Below are 23,308 nucleotides of genomic sequence, written 5' to 3' on the forward strand. Positions count from 1 at the left end.
GTAATTTGTAAAACGCTGAGACTAATGTCAGTAGGATTGCCTTTCCCCAGTTCATCACATTATGGCTTTATCTTCCCCTCCCACAAAACGGAACTGAAAGATCCTTTAAGCACTATGTTGTTTTTGTTATGGAATGAAGTTTGAATTAGTTTCTCTTTGTTCCAAGTCCAAATGTATTTTTCTCCTTGTATATAGATAATTTTTATTTATTTATTTTTTAAATTTCAGGTTAATTTGAGGGCACAAAGAAATAGGTTACAATGTTTGCATTTGTTAGGTAGAGTCCCTCTTATAATTGTGTCCCGCCCCCAAGAGGTGCCATACACCCTAACATTGTGCCCATTAAGTGAGAGCACACCCATCCCCCGCCCTCCTCCCTTGATAATTTTTTTCCTGTGGACTTGAGGATCCTGAAATGACACAAAGGTGTATGTTGGTCAGACGCTAACTTCCCAACAGCGTAAGACGGGTCACAGCAACTAGAAGGAGAGGCAGGGAGATGTCAGTGTCCTCTTAGAATCATTCCTTCAATGACACACATCACGTTGTTTCTAGCTTTCCCCTGCTACACCAATAAACCTGTATCAGTTTGCTAGGGCTGCCACAACAGAACCACAACCTGGGTGGCTCAAACAACAGAAATGGAGCATCTCACAGTTGTAGAGGCTGGAAGTCTGGGATCAAGGACCCGGCAGGGTCAGTTCCGTGTGAGGGCTGTGGGGGGAGGATCTGCCCTGGTGATCTTCTGCCTCCTTCTATTTTGCGGGGGTAGCGATGGGCTTTCCCTGGAATCTCAGGCTGGTCCTGAACTCCCTTGGATCCTTCCCCCTTGGCCTCCCAAAGTGCTAGGATTACAGGTGACAACCACACAGTGCAGCCTCCGTCCTTCTTCCCATTCTACTCTCTGAGTGTTGCTTGGTCTCTGTGTGCAAATGTCCTCCTTTTTATCAAGACCCGTTTTAGTTTTCTTACCTCTGATAAAGATTGTATTTCCACATAAGGTCATATTCTGAGGTAGTGGGGCTGTAACGTCTTTTGGGGGCACACAATTCAACCCTTCACAAAGATCATGAAAGAACAGGGTGGTTCACTGATTCCTTTATTTATCTGAGAGATGGGGGAGGGTACGCAGGAGGCTCAGAGGCAAATGACCCGTAGGGAGAGGGTTGAGAAGGGTCTGCAGGGACTGAGCTAGAAAGCAGTGGCACTGTTTCTGTAGTTAGAAAGGAGCAGGGCACACTTGGAAGTACCTGGTGTGAGTTTTGTAATAAAACCTACCTTATGGACGAGTACAGTGGGATACTACTCAGTACATTCATACATGTTTCTACCATCTTGAAATTTTTGTATATACAGTATATGATCTGTTTTTATAAATGTACAGCTTGAAGAAAAGAGATCCTTCTTGGAATAAGTACAGCATTTTAACACAAAACCAACATGGGCCAGCCACATTCCAATTGAAGACCCAGAGAAAGCAGGGCCGACAGCCCAGCCCCAGCCCCTGTCCTGCTCAGCGGCCCTGTGGTCCCGGCAAAGTGTAAACCAGTGTCCCTCTGCCGCAGGCTCAGCGGGCCAGCCCGCCTTGGCATCTGCGCGGGAAGTGCCTACTCATGCTGAGCCCAGCCTGCAGAGGACGGGTCCTCCCTGAGGGAGGGTGGGGGAGAGGAATGTGTGTCAGGCATGGACAAAGGGGACAAAAGAAATGTGCTCTTCAACTAAAGGCACTTGTCAGCGGCCACCTCCAGCCGTTCCCTGGGCCTGGTGAGCAAGCAGGGGACTGTTTTGATAGAAGCCAACAAGGTCTGGGCAGACCTGGCTTGTCCTCTCACCAGGTTTAAATACAATAAATAAATCTTGGTGGGTGGTTGTTTTGCCCTCCTGGGTTACTATGAATAGGCTACCTTTGAGTATCATTTATGGACACTCTCTGTTCCCAACACAGACTTTTTTTTTTTAAAGCACGCCCGGGCCGGGTTTGAACCCACCAGCCCTGGAGCATGTGGCCAACACCCTAGCCGGTGACGCAGCCCCCAACCCAGACTTTTGTGTGTCCTCCACGGGGAAGGTGCCAGAATAGCTCCAAGCTTTGAAGAAGCAATTGCTCACTGTGGATCGGAAGGGGAGCCCCCAAATGGTCCCTCCCCTGTCTGTGCCTGGAGCTCCTCCACCCCATGCATCAGTCTCTGGGTGCCTCAGATCTTGGTCACGTAGTTGTTGGGGAACAGGCCCTGTTTGCCTCGTAGTCGACCCGTCCACCAGCCAGATGGATCTGCGGAGAGAGATGGTGAAAGTCAAGGCGAGTCCGTTCTGCCCCAGCCAAACGCTCCTCAAGCGATTAGGCTCCAACCATATGTTTTCCTTTCTTTGCTTTATTTTTATTCTATTCTATTTATTTATTTAGAGACAGAGTCTCACTATGTTGCCCTCAGTAGAGTGCCATGGCGTCTCAGCTCACAGCAACCTCAAACTCCTGGGCATAAGCAATTCTCTTGCCTCAGCCTCCCGAGTAGCTGGGACTACAGATGCCCACCACAACACCCGGCTATTTTTTGGTTGTAGTTGGCCCAGGTTGGATTCGAACCCGCCAGCTCCAGTGTATGTGGCCGGCTCCCTAGCCACTGAGCTACAAGCACTGAATCATAATTTTTCTATTTTTCAGTAGAGATGGGGGCTTGCTATTGCTCAGGCTGGTCTTGAACTTCTGAGCTCAAGCAGTCCTCCCAGCTCAGCCCCTCAGAGTCCTAGGATAACAGGAATGAGCCACTGCCCCTGTCCTGTCCTGCACTTTTAAAAACCTTAGCAAATTATATTAAAGATCATTCCATATCAGTATGTAAAGAGCTTCCATATTCTTGTCTATAACTGCAGATACTCCATTGTTCATAAAATTTGCATTTATTTCTTTATTTATTTTTGAGGCAGTCTCAATCACCCTGGGGTTTAGTGCCATGGTGTCATAGCTCACAGCAACCTCAAACTCTGGGGCTTGAGTGATACTCTGGTCTCAGCCTCCTGAGTAGCTGGGACAACAGGTGCCTGTCACAATGCCCAGCTAGTTTTTCTATTTTTTTTTTTTTTTTTTTTTGAGTAAAGGCAGGGTCTTGTTTTGCTTGGATTGGTCTCGAACTCTTGAGCTTAGGCAATCCACCTGCCTCGGCCTCCTAGAGTGCTAGGATTAGGGGTGTGAGCCACTACCTATTTTTAAATTGTTTTTTAGCCTTTTTCTTGTTGATTAGTTCTTGACATCTTAATGAATTTGTCATATGACTTGCAAATACCCCTCCTCATTTTATCACTCTGTTTATGATGTTTTAACATTTGAGTAGTTAAATCAATGGACCTATTATTTTATGGCTTCCTGGCTTTGTATCATTTTTAGAAATCCCTTTCCATTATGATATTATTTAAAAAGAAAACTCTCCTATACTTCTAAGACTTTTATGTTTCATTTTATACATTTAAACATGTATCTGTTCAAAATATATCTTGGGGTCTTTCTGACCCGGGCCCAGCAGAACGGCTCCCACAGAGAAGGGTGATAAGAAGAAGAAGGGCTGGTCTGCCATCAGTGAGGCGGTGACTCGAGGATACACCATCAACATTCACAAGTGCATCATGGAATGGGCTTCAAGAGCATGCCCCTGGACATTCAGAGAGACCTGGAAATTTGCTATGAAAGAGATGGGCACGCCAGCTGTGTGCACTGATACCAGGCTCAACAAAGCTGTCTGGGTCAAAGGCATGAAGAATGTCCCATACTGTATCCATGTGTGGTTGTCCAGAAAATGTAAGGAAGATGAAGGTTCACCAAACAAGCTCTATACTGTCGTTACCTGTGTACCTGTTATCACTTTCAAAAATCTACAGTCAATGTGGATGACAACTAACTGGTCATTGTCAGACACATCCAATAAAGTTATAAAACCAAAAAAATTATATATATATACATATTATTAAAAATAATATATATTATCTTGGATCAGGAAGTGAAGAATATATCCTGCGTAATTATTTTGACATGAGGATTTAAGAATTCTGCTAATTACAGCTAACTTTCTTCCCCCAAAAGACTATTACAGCAGTAAAAAGTGATTACCCACATACTTCACAGTCCACATTCTTAGTACAATGACAAAATCTAAAACATTCTGAAAATGAAAGTTTTCTTGAGCTCATTTTCTTGACCTGAACAGATGTGGATTTGCTTATGTCTCTTCCCAGTGAGAGTGCCTGCTCATCAGACACACTGTCCCTAACTTTCTAAAAGTTCCCATTTCTGATTTCTGAAGCTCAACTGGTTCCAAGGGTTTACATAAAGGAATGTGGGCTGTCTCACATTTTAATCTTTGCTGGTGTCATAGGTGAAATGTTGTGCTTTGCATTTCTCTGATAATTAGCAAGGCTCTGTTATACATTGCCTCAAAAACCTTGTCCACTTTGGACTGAATTGTTTGTCGTATTTGTGTGAAGGAGCTATTTATATACTTACAATGTTTTCATCTGTTCTGTTTCCTATTATCTAACTTTGATTCTGGTGCTTTTCACCACACAGAAGGGGTTAGTCTCTTTATGCGGTTAAATATTTATAAGAAAGAGTCTTGATCAAACTGAGCCTGAAGCCTGCATACCTCTACAATTTTCAGTTAGCAGAGCCCCTAAATTCTCTTCAGTCCCAGCCAGCCTGCCATGAACTTACCTTCTTTGATAATATCGATAATGTCATTGGCATTGAAGCTGAGTTCATCTGTGTCCTGAGCATCATAGGCGTACAAAGCCTTGCACTGTGGCACCTGAGGCTTAGGCTTGGGCTGGGGTTTGGGTCTGCCCCCTGCGGGGGGAGGCCGACTGGTCGTTTGTCTCCGGACGCTGTGGAGAAAGTGGAGGCAAATGAGAGACAGAACAACGGAGGCAGCTGTGTTCTGGCGTGGAGCCTGGTGGGAAGGGCTACCACCGGCCTGTTCAAGTTCAAATACTGCTCTATGGCCCAGAGCACACCCCTTAAGTTTTCTCTAAGAACATAAACACCTGTTTTTAAATTCTTAGTGTAATAAGAGCAGCTAATGATTAAGAAGAGCTACGTGCTTTTGCAATTAGCTGAAAACGGCTACTGTTGCTATTGTGTCCCCAGCATACAAGTTAATGTGAAAGAAACATGTATCCATACAAAGGCGTATAAAGCATATCTACAAATTTAAATAATAAAGCAAACATTCATGTATCTCTCTCTCCCTCCACAATTTGGCAACTGAACTTTTGCCACTGCCCTAGAAGCCTGCACGTGCCTCTCCTTAATGGCGTTCCCTCCCAGAATTACCCACATTTGAAACAACCATTTATTAAATGTTTATGAAAGGCATTTAGAAAAGAAAAAAGGAAGAGAAACATAAAAAATATCCCGCTCTTCCACCCATTTGCTTAAGGACAGACCAAAGTGAAGCCTACATTCATTTGTTTGCAAAAGAAACTTAAGATTTCTTTTAAAAGGAATCGGGCAAGAACTCAACAGAGTGGGACTTGCTGTTGGGTCAGGCCTTGTCTGGGGTGGGGCTCTGGCTGCCAGCAGTGTGGGGAGGACCGTCCCCAGCAGGGGTGGGGCTCCCAGGGAACTGGGCTCTGTCTATACGCACGCATGCACACACGCATACCACTTTCAGCATAGAGAAAAGGCACCTTGCAGATTGCTAGCATAACATCCATTACCTAGTGTTTAATGGAAATCCTCATTCCCTGCTTGAGAAGTGCTTGCTTCTCTGAAAGCTGGCCAGGCAAGTAGGTTTTTAATTAAGCATCCCATATATTGGGGATGTGTCAGCATTTGGTTAGTAAGAGCCATTAGCCTGGATACCAGAAGTCATTTGATTTCCCAGCAGCAGGAATGGAAAGGGTGGGGTGGGCATTAGAACGCTTGGGAGCGAGAGCACCTCCAGCCTGTCAGTTCCATGAGCAGGGCTGGGGGCCCATGCACACACACAGGGATGCACACATGTGCACGCACACCCATGCCCACCCAAATATGGTTGCCTCTCAGTATCCCTGGAGACCAGTTCCAGGACTCCTGTGGATACCCAAATCCACAGGTGCTCAAGTCCCTGGCTTACAATGGTGTAGTAATTGCACAAAATCTACACACATCCTGCCATGTACTTTAAGTCATCTCTACGTTGCTTACAGCACTGAGTGGGAGAGGCCGGACAGCGCTGGGACAGAGCATTTTGCTGGGGAGCAGAGTGTGGATGGGGGGATGCTGGAAGGAAGTAGAGAGAGCTTTGTATTTGCGCTAGGAATGGGTCCATTTAGGCACCACCCATGTCATCATTGTCTGGCTCTTTCCTGGACTAATAAGGGGTACAAATGCTCCCCTCGGGCCGTATCTCCCCAAAGTGAGCACCTTACAGCAGATGTGCCTCATCCCACGTCCTTGGGCACCTCTGCCCTTCCCAGCCGGCACCGCTCATCCCTGCTCAGCCCTTGGCTTTCAGTTCCTTCACCACTGCCTCCGTCTCCAGCATGTCCTCTCCCATAGCCCGTGCCTTTGCTAGAGCACAGGGTTGACTGCAGCATCACAGTGACTATTTGGCTGCCTCCCTGTGAGATGACAGGCCTGGGTCTATGTGAACTCACCACTGTGGCCCCTGAACCTGGCCCAGAACCCGTGTGTTCTGATGGTGGAACAGCAGGGCAGCAGGAGGGCCTCGGCCCGGATCCTTTTTCTAATTCTAAGACAACCTCCCAGAGGGCTCTCAAGTTTCTCCTGTAATGTGCCGAGGAGCACAGGAAGTCTGTGCCACTGGGGCGGCCACGGTCTCCTATTCACCTGGCAGCCACCACAGTACACAGTCTGCAGCACAGCCCCCTCCCGGCTGTCAGACAGGCTCCAATGGCCTTGAAAACCCAGACTTATCCCCTGTGCGTCACTAGGTGGCGGTCCTGTGTCATCAATAATGAGAAGACCTAATGACTTTAAAGAAACTGCCAGAAATTGATTAATGCAGTCTTCCGGGTGCCTGGAGGGCCTCCACGGAGGCACTCGGGCCACCAAGTGAGGGACGGATTAGTGACCTTCTCCCTCAGCTAACGAGCCCCTCATTTGGCCCACCAGGAGGGGCTGGCTCAGTCCCACTTGTGACAGCTGCTTGTCAAAACATTCAGGAACTCTGTGAGCCAGTTGCATGGCCATTGTTAAAAATTGAATTGTATAGGGCGGCGCCTGTGGCTCAGTCAGTAAGGCGCCGGCCCCATATACCGAGGGTGGCGGGTTCAAACCCGGCCCCGGCCAAACTGCAACCAAAAAAAAAAAAAAAAAAAAATAGCCGGGCGTTGTGGCGGGCGCCTGTAGTCCCAGCTACTCGGGAGGCTGAGGCAAGAGAATCACCTAAGCCCAGGAGTTGGAGGTTGCTGTGAGCTGTGTGAGGCCACGGCACTCTACCGAGGGCCATAAAGTGAGACCCTGTCTCTACAAAAAAAAAAAAAAAAAAAAATTGAATTGTATAAACCGGGAATGAGTAAATTATATTAAAAGCAAAGCCAATCAATACTCATAATTCATCCCTTCCTAATTATGTTGTTTCTACCTGTGCTCCTGAAGTTACTGATGTCTCTTGGGGATACGATCTGACGGCCTGCCACTGCCCATCTTTTCCCTGCTTTCTGTTGTGGTCACACTGGTAGCCTGAGATCGGCCATGGTGAGAGGATCACACCACAGGACTAAGATAATTTTGGTATCGCTGGTATTTTGCCATACAATATTTGCTTTTCTTCTTTTCTTTCTTTTTTTTTTTTTTTGGTAAGACAGTTTAACTCAGTTGCCCAGGGTAGAGTGCTGTGGTGTCAGCCCAGCTCACAGCAACTTCAGATTCCCGCGTTCAAGCAATCATCCTGCCTCAGCCTCTGAGTAGCTGGGACTACAGGAGCCCGCTACAATGCCTAGCTAATTTTTCTATTTTATTTTAATTTAATTAATTAATTTATTTATTTGAGGCAGAGTCTCACTATGTTGCCCTCAGTAGAGTACCGTGGTGTCAGAGCTCAACAACCTCAAACTCTTAGGCTTAAGCAATTCTCTTGCCTTAGCCTCCCAAGTAGCTGGGACTACAGGTGCCCACCACAACACCCAGCTATTTTTTGTTGCAGTTGTCATTGTTGTTTTAGCTGGTCCAGGCTGGTTTCGAATCTGCCAGCCTCAGTGTATCTGGCTGTCACCGTAACCACTATGCTACAGGCGCCGAGCCTATTTTTATTTTATTTATTTTTTGAGACAGAGTCAAACTCTGTCACCCTTTGTAGAGTGCAGTGGTGTCATAACTCACAGCAACATCAAGCTCTTGGACTCAAGTGATCCTCTTGCCTCAGCCTCCTGAGTAGCTGGGACTATAGGCACCTGCCACAACACCTGGCTAATTTTTTCTTTCTTTTTTTTTTTGGCCAGGGCTGGGTTTGAACCCGCCACCTCCGGCATATAGGGCTGGCGCTGTACTCCTTTGAACCACAGGCACCGCCCTAATTTTTTCTTTTTTAGTAGAGGCCCTTAATTTTTCTATTATTAGTAGGTATAGGGTCTCACTCTTGTTCAGGCTGGTCTTAAACTCCTGAGCTCAGGCAATCCTCCTGCCTTGACCTCCCAGAGTGCTGGAATTACAGACATGAACCCCCATGCCTGGCCAGTACTTACATTGCTAATAAAACGCATAGAATTGAAAATTAAACAATTATTTCAGTGGGATAATGGGTTTGCGCAAGAATTTCAGTCTCACAAAGTTATTTCTCCTGTTGACATTTCAGTACTAAAGGCTCTCTCTATATACACGTGCACACACGTATGTATATGTTAGTAGATATAAAACTATACATTACTGAGCAAATCTAGTGTTTTATTATATGTAATTGTTGCATAATGCGATTTACTTTTTCTGTTATTACTTGACCCATCATTTATTTCAGGGTAATCTGAACACATTTATCACTTTGTTGGGCCTATTATCCATTAACATAAACACATGGAGAGGCTGAGCTACAACAAACTGTTTTTGCAGCAGATTCGTTTCCAAGTGGGGCATGAGACCTCTACTGCAATCACATTACAAACCATAGGCAAATAAAATTCCCTGATGAATTAAGCATATAACATCCAATTTGCTTTGTGATAATTTGCACTTGGAGAGAAGTCCCACATTAGTGACTAGGGAAGACAAAGTGAGGTCTTTGCCCCAAGACATTAGGATGGCAGCTGACATTTGAGGCCTTGTGGACAGCTGCTGAATCTCACAAAACGCCAAAAGCCTGCAAAAAAACAAAACTCCAGGAGACTTCAAACCTCTCTAAACTAAGGGCTAATTCCCTCTGCCCTGGTTGATGTCTGTCACTGTCCATGGGATGCCAGTTGTTATGGTGATTGCAGCTAAAATGTTTAGTTGGAAAGGGACTATGGGGTAGTACAGAGCAAGGAATTTGCAACTTATTTAAATAATGCTAATGAAGCCGGGTGGCGCCTGTGGCTCAAAGGAGTAGGGTGCCAGCCCCATATACCAGAGGTGGTGGGTTCAAACCTGGCCCTGGTCAAAAACTGCAAAAAAAAAAAAAAAAAAAAAAAAGAAAGAGGGCGGCGCCTGTGGCTCAGTGAGTAGGGCGCCGGCCCCATTTGCCAAGGGTGGCGGGTTCGGACCCAGCCCCTGCCAAACTGCAACAGAAAAATAGCCGGGCGTTGTGGCGGGCGCCTGTAGTCCCAGCTACTCAGGAGGCTGAGGCAAGAGAATCGCGTAAGCCCAAGAGTTAGAGGTTGCTGTGAGCCGTGTGACGCCACGGCACTCTACCCGAGGGCAGTACAGTGAGACTCTGTCTCTACAAAAAAAAAAAAAAAGAAAGAAAGAAAAGAAATGCTAATGAAACTGTAGTGTCCAGTAACAGCTGCCATATTACAGCACAGTTGTGTTCTACTGATGATCTGTGCCCACAGAGAACAGGCACAGTTACCTGGGGGGCGGGGGTGTGAAAGTGGAGGAAGGGGTCTTTCTGCCTGGTCTCCTGGTCTTGGCTTCCCAGGCTGTCCATGCCCCTCCCCAGGAGAGCCAGCAATGCCTGAAGCACAGACCCTCAGGGAATCCAAAGCTCCAGGCAGGTCAGAGATGTGAGTTCTCGAGAATAAAGCCACTGGGCCAAGGAACATCTACTTTTTAATCCCAGTAGAGAGCACTCTGGGAGGCTGAGGCGGGTGGATTGCCTGAGCTCAGGAGTTTGAGACCAGCTCAAGTTAGGAGTGAGCTCCCAGGCGGCACCTGTGGCTCAGTGAGTAGGGCGCCAGCCCCATATACCAAGGGTGGCGGGTTCAAACTCGGCCCCGGGTCAAACTGTGTCACACTTTATGGGGGCAAGACATGATTGCAAGAGAGACTTTACCTAACAATTGCAATCAATGTAACTGGCTTATTGTACCCTCAATGAATCCCCAACAATAAAAAAAAAAAAAAATAGCCGGGCGTTGTGGTAGGTGCCTGTGGTCCCAGCTACTGGGGAGGCTGAGGCAAGAGAAGTGCCTAAGCCCAAGAGCTGGAGGTTGCTTTGAGCTGTGACGCCATAGCACTCTACTGAGGATGACAAAGTGAGACTCTTGTTTCTTAAAAAAAAAAAAAAAGAAGGGTGGCGCCTGTGGCTCAGTGAGTAGGGCGCCGGCCCCATATGCTGAGGGTGGCAGGTTCAAACCCAGCCCCGGCCAAACTGCAACAAAAAAATAGCCGGGCGTTGTGGCGGGCGCCTGTAGTCCCAGCTGCTCGGGAGGCTGAGGCAAGAGAATTGCGTAAGCCCAAGAGTTAGAGGTTGCTGTGAGCCGTGTGACGCCACAGCACTCTACCGAGGGCGGTACAGTGAGACTCTGTCTCTACAAAAAAAAAAAAAAAAAAAAGAAGAAGAAAGTGAGCTCCCATCTATACCAAAAATTGAAAAAACTAGCAGTAGGCACCAGCTACTTGGGAGGCTGAGACAAGAGAATCATTTGAGCCCAAAAGTTTGAGGTTGCTGTGAGCTATGACACCATATCACTCTACCTAGGGTGACAGCAAGAGACTCTGTTTTAGTCTTTTTTTTTTTTTGCAGTTTTTGGCCAGGGCTGGGTTTGAACCCACCACCTCCAGTATATGGGGCCAGCGCCCTACTCCTTTGAGCCACAGGTGCTGCCCAAGAGACTCTGTTTAAAAAAAAAAAAAAATCCTAGTGGAGTATTAAAACTTCCCTGTAAGCCCAAAGCTGATGGATAGTTGTAATGAAACAAATACAAGGAAACTTTCAAGTAGCATCATGCTTTATATCATGCAAAGCCCTTATTTAATCTTCAAGGAAACCTCAAGAAGTAGACATTGCCAGGCACAGTGGCCCTCACCTGTGGTCCCACTCCCAGCTACTTGGTATGCTGAGGTGGCAGGATCATTTGAGCCCAGGAGTTGTTTTTTTTTTTGTAGAGGCAGAGTCTCACTTTATGGCCCTTGATAGAGTACCGTGGCCTCACACAGCTCACAGCAACCTCCAACTCCTGGGCTTAAGCGATTCTCTTGCGTCAGCCTCCCAAGTAGCTGGGACTACAGGCGCCCGCCACAACGCCCGGCTACTTTTTGGTTGCAGTTTGGCCGGGGCCGGGTTTGAACCCGCCACCCTCGGTATATGGGGCCGGCGCCTTACCGACTGAGCCACAGGCGCCGCCCTGAGCCCAGGAGTTTGAGGCCACCCCATACAACACAGTGAGACCTCCTCTCTTAAAAAGAATCATTGTATTTTTATTACCCTTATTATACAGGTGAGGACACCAGGGGGTAGAAAGATTACGTGACAAGCATGTCACATAGCTCAGAGAAGGCACGTGACTCTGTAAGTGTTTGATGAATCAAACAAAACACAATGAACAAAGGAATTGGGGCTCACATGTAATTATCCCCCTGTTGTAATCGCAATCCCCTGCTCTCTGCAGCCCGCCAGGCCACCTTTGGTGAACTTTTCTACAGCTCCCACGTATCTTGGGTGGTGGGTGTGCCTAGGCTATGCCTGGGAGAGCTGGGATTAAACTTTCAAATATCACCTCTTTGTTCTGCAGATGTGAAATTTATGTCTTGAAATTCCAAGAAAGAAAATAATGGTATTTTATTTCATTGGCTCTTAAAAAATATGGTCTGTTCCAAAAGGTTGAATCTATAAACATTACTGGAAATGTGGAGATGGATGCCAGGAATTCCTAAGCTCCATGTCTGCCTGGGCCAGGATATGGCTGCTGCGCCTGTCGACTATGAGTTGAGAAATATTGCTATTGGACACTTGCTGGAAATTTTGAGCCCCTCAAAAATATGACTCCATTAGAGAATCTTGACAAGAGAGACACAGGGAGCATTTAAGTTTTTCTATCAACCTCTCTGCTGTGGCATGGCCAGAAGCCCTACCACTGAGCATTTGCAATAGTTTTCTGTTTCCCCAACTTCTAGTTGGATTAATCCCTGGAATATCTTGAAATTTCCTGACGTTGTCCTCCCATGAAATGGACCACAAGATTTAAAAGGGCAATAGATATTTCCATTCAGGGTTTTCATGCTTCCAATAATGAGCTGCAGGTAGATTGTGTACATTTCAGTTACAGGAGGGCAAACTATAAATCACATTTGATTGGCAAATCAAATGTTCTAAGAGGTCAGAGCAGAGGTGGATGGATGAAGTCTTTATATGATTCTTTCTCAACCTGTCCTCTTTCCTTGAGAATTGGGAAAGATTTTTAACCTGAATCAGACTTTTCAAAAACTATGCTAAAGGAGTGGCGCCTGTGGCTCAGTCGGTAAGGCGCCAGCCCCACATACCGAGGGTGGCGGGTTCAAACCCAGCCCCGGCCAAACTGCAACAAAAAAGTAGCTGGGTGTTGTGGCAGGCACCTGTAGTCCCAGCTACTCGGGAGGCTGAGGCAGGAGAATCGCCTAAGCCCAAGAACTGGCGGTTGCTTTAAGCTGTGATGCCACAGCACTCTACTGAGGGCAACAAAGTGAGACTCTGTCTCTAAAAAAAACAAAACAAAACTATGCTAAGGGACTGCAAGATAATGATTTCCCCTGCATAGCTCTTTCTAGGAGAATAATAATAGCTTCCATGTGCACAAAAATTGCAACACAGGGGTGAAAAATCCAGTTGGGGTGATAATTAATTTAGTGACACTATCATGCTCTATTGAAAAATAACTGATTGAACCTAAAATAAACTGATGAAGACTTTCCTGAATTAACTTGAGGCGCTAATTACATCATTTGATTTTATCCATATTACACGATTCACTTTTTCTTTGCTAATTATTTCTGTAAAGAAAAAGTACATTGAGGGTTAAGAGGAAGAAAGGTAAGATGAACCCTGAATGTGAAAGCCCAGGAAAGAAAGACCATGGTAATCTTGTTTTTCCAGATTGGTACATTCAAGGATCTTTGATGTTATGCAGGAATCTTCATGTTTATGGAAAAGTACAAGCTGGAGATTCCAAAATTCTCTGTATGCTCCAAAAGCCTCCTGTGGAATAAATGCAATTCATGTTTTCTTGGCAATGACGAGAAGCTGTTAAATTCAGGTAACCAAGAGGTTCCTAAAATGTCCTAGACAAGATCTCCAGCCACATAAGAAACTTTTAATTTTCATGTTTGTGTGCCTTAGAAAATAAAGACTCAGCCCTTTGACCAGGGTATCTTTTTTTTTTTCCCCAATTCATTTCATTTTATTCATCTTTTTGCTTTAGCCATTCTTTGCCTTTCCCTATAAATTTGTTTTTCATTTTTTTTTTTTTTGCTTCATTCACTTTTTTTTTAATTTGGGGGATTCATTGAGGGTATAAAAAACCAGGTTACACTGGTTTATCTTTTCTTAAGGGATGTCTGCACAGCAAATTTAATTGTACAAAGAAAAGGCTAATTGTTATATTTACTGGACCTAGTGTGCCTACTAATAACATTTTACATACAACAGACAGGAAATCTTACTGCTTCGTAGATGGATGTGAAGCTGGAGTCACAGCCACTCTCTTAAGACAGCATCCGGTCTACCTGGTCTTGAGATGCGGTAAGACTTAAATAGGGAACCAAATGCTGAGGGCTGCAAGGGAGCAGCCTCGGTTAAGGCACCATGTTCCTAAATTACCTACTTTTGGCTGACAGATGCTCCCAGCTGGCTGATGTGCAAGTCTGTAGCTCACAAAGTAGGCTGGAAAGACGGTTTTGCTTGCCAAAACCAAAGCATGTAGGAAGCTAGCAGACAGAACTAAGAGATTTGATGCATTTTGTTGATGGCTTTTAATCTCCTGCTGCTTTGGGACATCAAACTGGGCCCAGGAGGAATGGTGATTATTTTAGAGATGTTCATTGATCTGAAAAGCATCAGTCTGGGTTTCAGAGGGAAAGTACTGTTGCCTGAACAGCACCCTTCCAGTCCACCTTCCCACGGAATCTGCCCTGGCTTTATCAATTAGACAACTGGTGCCTTTAGACCAGTGTTTTTCAAAATGTGGTCCTGAGAACAGTAGCGTCAGCATTACCTGGGAACTTGGTAGAAATTGTAAATTCTGGGGGCTTACCCCAGACTTACTGAATCAGAATCTCTGGACGTGGGCCAGCAAGCCCTCTAGGAAATTCTGCTATACACTACAGTTTGAGAACCACTGCTTTAGACCAGGCCCCTCCGGTGACCACAGTTATTAGAAACCAGCAGAATAGAGTCCTGTACACAGAGTTGGGGAAAGAGGAAGGGGAGAGAGAGCCAGAGAGGGAGAGAGGCCTGATGGAGTACGCCAGCCACTTTCCATAGCCGTCTGTATAATAAAACTCCGGTGCTTTCCTATCTGTAGCCCAGAGGAGAGACGGAGGTGAGACTTTCCAGGGGAAAAGGGACGTAAGGAGAGAGCACAGTCCAGCTCCTTCTTAGGATTTGGAATCTGTAGAAGGAAATTGCCAAGGCAGGACAAACATCTAACAGGGGCGTGGAGGTGAGCGCGTGGCTGTCCACTGAGAGGAAGGAGCTGTTGCTTCTCTCTGAGAACGGGTCTGTTTTGTACACAAGACTCCTGATCCTCACTTGAAACTTCTTCACGGTGCTACAGACAGGGACAGAATGGGAAATGGAAGTGGGCTTGAGGGAGGGAACAAGGTGGGAGAGTGTGTTGGCGTGGCCTGTTACCAGGTCAGCAGGTCGACTGCTCCACCACCGAGGAGCCCTCAGAGCTGAAAGATTCCGTACAAGTCAGCAGACCAATCACAGTGAGTGGCTGCTGTGTATCATCATCGTCATCGGCGTCATCACCATCAAGCCAGAGTTACCTGATGACCTCCTAGATGCTGCATCCCATGCCAGCTGTTTCATGTACATTATTTCTAGTCCTCCTGACAGTGCTGCAAACGTGATGGTTTTACATCAGTGTATAGACAAGGAAAACAGGCTCAGAGAGGCTGGCAGTGGGGCCAGTCTTAGCTAGGAGCCGGCTGAAGCAGGGTTCTCTGCCTTGTCTTACTGTCCCTTATCTGTCACTTGACAACATTCCTTTACCAACATTCCTGCCTGGTGATTCCCACCCAGTACTTCTGGGAACTCATCTTCGTGTTGCTAGAATGTTCATTCTTTTACCAAGGCCAAATCTGCCTCCTGGCAGAGTGCACTCACTGGTCTAGAAGTTGGCCCTACTTCTATCCTTGGGACTCCACAGGACATGTGTAACCCCTTCACACTGATAGCTCTTTGAGTATCCACAGAGTCCCAGAAATCTTTACTGCTTCAGGCTAAAAAGCCTGTGTTCTTTTTACCAATACTCATTTTCTATCATAGAAAGGCAGTGAGGCCCTCATTGCAAAGCTGTGAAGATTCATGTTCTTAAACAAATATCCACATCTGATAGAATGCTGGGATGTTATTCTTTTTCTTTCTTTCTTTCCTTTTGTTTTTTTTTTTTTGAGACAGAATCTCACTTTGTCACCCTTGGTAGAGTGGCGTGGCATCATAGCTCACAGCAACCTCTAACTATTGGGTTCAAGAGATCCTCTTGCCTCAGCCTCTCGAGTAGCTGGGACTACAGGCACCTGCCACCATGCCTGGCTATTTTTTTCTATTTTTAATAGAGATAGGGTCTTGTTCTTGCTCTGGTCTCAAACTCCTGAGCTCAAGCTATCCACCTGCCTTGGCCTCCCGGAATGCTAGGATTACACATATGAGCCACTGCACCTGGCTAGGGTGTTATTCTTTTCTTTCTTTCTTTTTTTTGGAGACAGAGTCTTACTATGTTGCCCTCGGTACAGTGCTGTGGTGTCACAGCTTACAGCAACCTCTAACTCTTGGGCTTAGCGATTCTCTTGCCTTGGCCTGCCAAGTAGTTGGGACTATGGGCGCCCGCCACAATGCCCGCCTATTTTTTGTTGCAGTTGTTATTGTTGTTTAGCTAGCCCAGCCTGGACTCGAACCTGCCAGCCTCGATGCATGTGGGTGGCGCCATAACCACTGAGCTAAGGGCACGGAGCCTGGGCTGTTATTCTTAATGTTGCTAAAGAATGAGCTGTTGTGTTTATTCGACTCAAGGCACAAACAGCCCTAAATCAAAATCCCCATCCTACCTCAACTATGTGGGGAGCTCAGACAGCCAAAAACGTTACAGAGTACTCGGGAAGGGGAACCCTCTTCTGATGTTTCCAAAACAAGCTCTCTCCAGGGGATGAAATGAGTTGGGCTATCAACTGGGCTACATGTTCAGAGATGCCAGCCGAGGCCCCACAGCCCTGGGCTCTGGATTGCAGCATTTGGGTGGCAAACTGAACTTCAGAACCATGCACCCACAGCCCAAAGACATCCCAACCCCCTGGTATAACTGATGACGATGGAGCTGGTCAGCTGCACTCTCAGGATGTGAGAGTCTTACCCGGCGGCTCCCTGGTCAGGGACCTTGAGGAAATCCAGGCTCTCCGGTGTCTGCGACACTCGGTCTGATCCAGTGGACTGTTGTCGTGGCAAGGGCGGGCGGACCATGGAGGTGTATAAGCTCCTCTGGTTGGACCTCTGGTTTCCAGAAGCATGAGGCTGTGGCACAAACTGGTTTTTGATTACTCCATTCTGATGGTATCCTAAAGAGAGGAAAAGAAAAGAAAACAAAGCTCAAATTTTTGATCCTTTCCAAAAGCCTCTCCAAGTTTCTTCCATCTCTTAGCCAAGGGCAAGTTACTTAACTTACCTGAGCCTCAGTTTCCCCATATGGAAAAAATGGAGGGCTAATATATTGTGAGGGTCTGCACAGTATATTATGTGTGGGGTCTGTACCCCACCCCCAGCTTTAGTGAGGTACAAGTGACAAATAAAATTGTCTATATTTAGGGTGAACAATGCAACAGAGCTAACACAAGGTAAGCCGCGCAGGAAGGGCCCAGACACAGCTCATGCTCGCCGAATTTGACACTAGAACCCCCAGATGTTCAGGGTTTCAAAGCCCACAGTCGAGGGAAGGTAAGCTTGTACCTACTTGGCAGACACATTCTGGGGTCTAAGAAAAATTATGAGGGCTAGAAGGCAGCTGTTTAAACAGTTGGACATCCATTTTCAAGTGGTCAGTCTGGGTGCTGTTGGCAGGAGCTTGCTGGGTGGGGTGGAGGAAGTGTACCACCCAGGCGAGGGAAACATGGACCCCCAGCTGAACCAATCAGATGCAGCAAGCTCTCTTGGCCAAACAGCAATTTCTAGTCAAGACCACATTAGCTGGTGAGTAATGGACTATGGTGATAGACTCCAAACCACAGGTCTCGGCTGAAAGGGGCATTATCATTCCGGCTCTGCATGGAGAGGCTGTTATCTCTTCTTCCACTGACAGATTTGGGCAGAGTGGATAAGAAGAACAAGTCTCTCCAAGGCCCACTCTGGTGAGCTGCACCAATAAACCTCTTCCAACCACATTAGAACTCACTGGTCCTGGGGGATGACCTTTAGTTTCTAAGAGGAGCCAGTCTCCACCAGAGGTTCAGTTCTGGTTCTGCCTCTAATAGCTGCCTTGACCTTGAGCAAGATATTTGATTTTTCAGTGTCAGTTTTTTCATAAAAGAATAAGGAGATGGGTCCAGAATTCACCTGGTCACTACCAGCTCTGATATGCATTTTCTCCGTATCTTCAATTTTCTCTATGTTAGGGAGAATAAAAAGCCCACTTCTAGCTTTTTTCTTCCCCAATAATAATAGGTGGAGTTGGCTCAGCACCCGTAGCACAGTGGTTCCGGTGCCCACCACATGCACTGAGGCTGGTGGGTTCGAACCCAGCCTGGGCCAGCTAAAACAACAATGATAACTGCAATGAAAAAACAGCCGGGCGTTGTGGTCGGTGCCTGTAGTCCCAGCTACTTGGGAGGCTGAGGCAAGAGAATCGCTTATGCTCAAGAATTTAAGGTCACTGTGAGCTGGGACATCATGGCACTCTACCCAGGGTGACAGCTTGAGACTGTCTCAAAAAAAAAAAAAAATAGTAGGTGGAGTTTCTACTTTGAATCACAATTTTCTGGGGTGGAGCTTTCAAGAGGGTGGCTCCTCATCCAGCAATTTCCTCCCATGGGCCACTCAGGCCACATCACATCTAGACATGTAGGGCAGACAGCCTGGCTCATCATCTGACCCCGTTTTGCCTGGTGAATAGGACTTGTATGGGCTCCTCACAGTGTCTGGGCCAGGGAAGGGGAGTGAGACTCTGCCTGCAGCCCACAGAACCAATGCAAGCGGAGAAGCATTTCAGAGCAGGACATTGCCCTGAGGCAGTGATACTCAAAGAGGGGTCCCCAGGCAGGCCAGGCCACATGCTGTCAGAGACTCAGTAGTCCAAGGTGAGTTCAGAATGAAGAGTGAGCATTTAGAAGTGTTCACAGCAGTTTAACAGATATTTCATGTCTGTTCAATCTAACACCAAGAAATTTTGGCTTATATTTTGTATGCTTTAAACATTCCACGTTTCTACTAAGTCATTTTTATTATATTTTACAAAAGCATGGCTTGCAATAAGACTGGGAATTAAAAAAAAAAAAACAACTCTAAAAACAAAAATCCCTGGTCTTCCCTGTCATGGTATCACTTAGTTTGATAAGTGCCGATCTAATTAATGGATCACAATCCGATTGCCTCATTTGACCGATGGGGAAACTATTAGACAGCTTGGGAGCCATGCTCAAGGTCAGATACCTCGTGGCCTGATTTCAGCTGAGGATACTTTGGCCAACCTAGCCAGGCCCAATGAGCTTTCCAGGTGGTCCTGGCCAAAATTCCACACTGGGGGCCAGCACATAAGCAGTAATATAATACAACAATGCTTTTCTTAGGTTCCTTTGTACTTGGATTTTCTTTAAGAATAAAGAAAGAGGAGAGGACAGACAGCTAAGCCAAGGTAGGATGGGAACTCCAAAAGAAGTGAGAATTTGTTTCTTGCTGCTAAGGCACCAGTGTTCATATTTTAGCTTACAACTGTGAAATCCCAGAGCAGGAGACTAAAGAAATGCTTTTTTTTTTTGAGACAGAGTCTTACTATGTCGCCCTCGGTAAAGTGCAGTGGCATCACAGCTCACAGCAACCTCCAACTCCTGGGCTTAAGCGATTCTCTTGCCTCAGCCTCCCAAGTAGCTGGGACTACAGGCACCTGCCACAACGCCTGGCTATTTTTTGTTGCAGTTGTCATTGTTGTTTAGCTGGCCCAGGCTGGGCTTAAACCTACCAGCCTTGGTGTATGTGGCTGGCACCCTATTCACTGAGCTATGGGCGCCAAGCCTAAAGAAGTGCTTTTTATTCTTCCTTATCTTGGACAACAGTACAGAAAGGATTCTCTTGTCTGGGATGGTCTGAGTCAAGCAACTTGAGTCAAAATGACCCTTTCAGATCTAGAATCTTAAACTGATTAATATCAAACATTCTGGGAGCAATTTTTTACTAACTGAATTTTGTGAGTGATCAGAAAATATTTTGTGGATTTTGAAAGTGCTCTTCATCACCAGATTTATAGGGGCAAAAGTCTTCAATTCAGGTGTACAGTGTATTGAGCTGCAAGTTATATTTTTCTTATGAAAAATAAGAAATATGAAATATAAGGGTAATATTTGTAAGACTTTTGTGATTCTGCCAGGCATGGTGGCTCACGCCTGTAATCCTAGCACTCTGGGAGGCTGAGGTGGGTAGATTGCTTGAGATCAGGAGTTTGAGACCAGCCTGAGCAAAAGTGAGACCCCATCTCTAAAAACAGCTGGGCCTTGTGGTAGGATCCCAGCCCTCAGCAGGCTGAGTCAAGAGGATCACTTAAGCCCAAGAATTTGAGGTTGCTATGAGCTATGACACCATGGCACTCTAGCCTGGGTAACAGGGTAAGACTCTCATAAAAAAAAAAAAAAAAAAGAATTTTATGATTCTCTGGAATTTGCTGTATTTTTTGGAGCAGATCTCTTGGATCCTACCTAAGAATGATTTTTTTTCTATTCACTCATTAAGCTATGAAGTGGTTGCAAAATAGTGTACAGTAGCCCCCTGTCCATAGTGTCCAGGGTTCCAGTTACCTGTGGTCAACTGCAGTCCAAAAGTATTAAGTGGAAAATTCCAGAAATAAACAATTTCCTACGACTTCAACTGTGTGCTGTCCAGCTCTGTCCCAGCCAGGACATGAATCACTCCTTTGTCCAGCATATTCCCCTGAGGACACTCCTTGCCCATTAGTCACTCTGTAAGCAGCTTGGTCATCAAATCCTCTGTCATGGTATCACAGTATTTATGTTCAAGTCACCTTCATTTTACTGCATAATGGCTCCAAAGTGCAAGAGCAGTGATGCTGGCAATTTGAATATGCCAAAGAGAAGCTGTCAAGCGCTTCCTTTAAGTGAAAAGTTAAAAGTTCTCTACTTAATAAGGAAGAACAAAATTGTATGCTGAGTAAGGTCAGGTGCAGTAGCTCACACCTGTAATCCCTACCACTCTGGGAGGCCGATGCAGGTGGATTGCTTGAGCTCAGGAGTTCAAGAGCTGCCTGAGCAAGAGTGAGACCTCCATCTCTACTAAAAATAGAAAAACTAGCTGGCATTGTGGTAGAGCCTGGAGTCTCAGCTACTCGGGAGGCTGAGGGGAGAGGATCTCTTGAGCCCAGGAGTTTGACATTGCTGTGAGCAACGACTCTATCCAGGGCAACAGAGTGAGACTCTGCCCTAAAAAATACAAATTGTATGCTGAGGTTACTAAGATCTACAGGGAGGATGAGTCATCTATTTGTAAAATTGTGAAGAAGGAAAAATAAATTTCTGCTAGTTTTGCTGTAGTCTCTGAAACTGCAAGAGTACATGTAGGGTTGGGTATTCTCTGCAGTTTTTGGCATCCACTGGGGGTCTTGTAACATGTCCCCCAAAGACAAGGAGGGACCACCGTGGTGGTATTTGGCGGGAGCCTGGTAGTGGCAGTGGGGTTATACTTGCACTCCTATTTCCAAAAAGGCAGCATCCTACATCTGAAAAGCTGACAGCACTTGGTTGTCAAAGACAAGGAACCCCCTTCTCTGTTACTGACAGGTAGAAGCCTGCCGTGAAGTCCAGATTGTTAACTCAGACAGGTCTGTTGTTGCAACAGCTCTTAGCTTTCTGAGTTTTGGTGTCACAAGTAGGATCATTCTGTGGCCAGAAGTACATCTATCTGACCCAAAGTGGCCCATGGCTAATTGATCTGTGTTCACTGATGAGTGATGGGTTTCTTCACAAACATATTTTATAAGTGGTCCCAGACTGTGGTGGACACTTGGCTTACCTGGGGGAGGTGGGGCAGCTCTCATTGGGTAGTTGGCATTTTGAGTCCCACTGGAATACCCTCTGTTTTGGGAGGCGTTCCTTCTGGTAGGGCCTGAAATAAGCAAACAAAGATAAAGTTAAAGTAAGTACTACTTAATTCTGGCTTTATGGCTCCTGATGGTTCTCTGCATATGGAAAACCTTTGAGAAGTCTGGAGTCCAGGTCCCAGATGGATTGCTGGAGACTGGCAATAGTGGAGAAGGAATGGTACTGTGATGGTGGGCATTCCCTGCTGGGCCTGGGGCAGGAGCTGAAGGATATGTTTACAGAGGCGGCTTTTCCAAAAGGTCTCCATAATCTTGCGAAGGTGTTTCTATTTTTGTAGACTTTGAAAAGAGACAGATGGAACATTTCAGCGTTTCTACTTAGGTTCTAAACACTGCAAAGCAGCTGAGGAGGGGAACGTTGAGCAGAAGAGCAGAACACCGTGCACCACTGGGCACTGGCACAAAGCGCGTCCTGGCACTGCCTGCATCTCTGCTGTGTCAAGAGCCTTTGGAGCAGGAGGCTGTGGTCTGCAGTCTTCCAATTAAAGAAACACAATTGGGAGAAGCAAACTTGTACTTGGGATACAGACAGGAAGGGATCGGAAAAAAGCAGGTGACAAATGGAACGTCACCGTGGGCCAGAGTTAGGTCTGGACAGCAAGGCCGTGGGTGGCCAGATGAGATCTCTGCAGGGACATTTGTGTTGGGAAGGAAAACAATAAATACGGTCTCAACTGGGCCAGGGAGGAGGAAGGGTTAACTAGCTGGAAGCGGGGTGCGGAGGGGATTTCCTGCAAAGAGAAGACGGGAGCAAGGCACGTGTGGACATAGCAGAGGACCTGCAGGTCCAGATCCTGGGTGCTTGGCAAACCCACCAGGTGGGCCCTGGGCAGTGAGGTGACCTGGTGGGGGCTTCACTACGCAGCCCTCCTTCTTCCAGGAAAGACCTCATTCCTACTGGCAACACTCCCACGGGGCCTGTAGCAATTGCTCACACGCACCCTGCTGGTTCTCCTGGTTTGTCCAGCTCTGCGCCAGAGTCTGAGCCGGTGCAGTGCCAGGCCTCTGCTCTCTACTGGGGTTTGGCCAATGGGAGGCACTGGCAGGCCACTGGAGCGCCAGGAAAGAGAGAGGTGGGTGAGTCTGCCTGTCTGTGCCTGCAGTTCCTCCCTCCCTCTGCTGCTCCAGCCTGAAAGGCAATGATGGTTTCCTGCTGTTCCTTTTCCCGGGGTCCCCACTCTGTTCCCTTAACCTCGCGCAGATCCTTTTACTTAAATGTCCCTTCAAAATTCTCACTGCGGCTGGGCACGGTGGCTCATGCCTATAATCCTAGCAATTTGGGATGCTGAGATGGGAGGACTCCTTGGCTCAGGAGTTCAAGACCAGCCTGAGTAAGAGCGAGACTCTGTCTCTGTTAAAAATAGAAAAATTCGGCGGTGCCTGTAGCTCAAGCAGCTAAGGCACCAGCCATATACACCGGAGCTGGTGGGTTTGAATTCAGCCTGGGCCCGCCAACCAACAA

At 46.6% G+C, this 23,308-nt stretch overlaps 1 protein-coding gene across 4 annotated transcripts in view; it reads right to left on the bottom strand.

The window, feature by feature from the left end:
- Window positions 1–1,244: 1,244 nt before the first annotated feature.
- Window positions 1,245–23,308, bottom strand: part of MYO1E (myosin IE) — a 230,818-nt gene continuing 208,754 nt past the window's right edge. For all 4 annotated transcript variants that reach the window (XM_053594008.1, XM_053594010.1, XM_053594007.1 and 1 more), the window contains 4 exons: window positions 21,759–21,851; window positions 16,891–17,092; window positions 4,700–4,869; window positions 1,245–2,272 (listed from right to left, as the gene is read on the bottom strand). In XM_053594008.1, the coding sequence (XP_053449983.1) occupies window positions 2,196–2,272; window positions 4,700–4,869; window positions 16,891–17,092; window positions 21,759–21,851 (542 nt within the window). In that variant the 3' untranslated portion in view covers window positions 1,245–2,195. The remainder of the gene's footprint in view (window positions 2,273–4,699; window positions 4,870–16,890; window positions 17,093–21,758; window positions 21,852–23,308) is intronic.

This window comes from Nycticebus coucang, chromosome 6 (genome assembly GCF_027406575.1).
Source record: "Nycticebus coucang isolate mNycCou1 chromosome 6, mNycCou1.pri, whole genome shotgun sequence".
Lineage (NCBI taxonomy): Eukaryota > Metazoa > Chordata > Mammalia > Primates > Lorisidae > Nycticebus > Nycticebus coucang.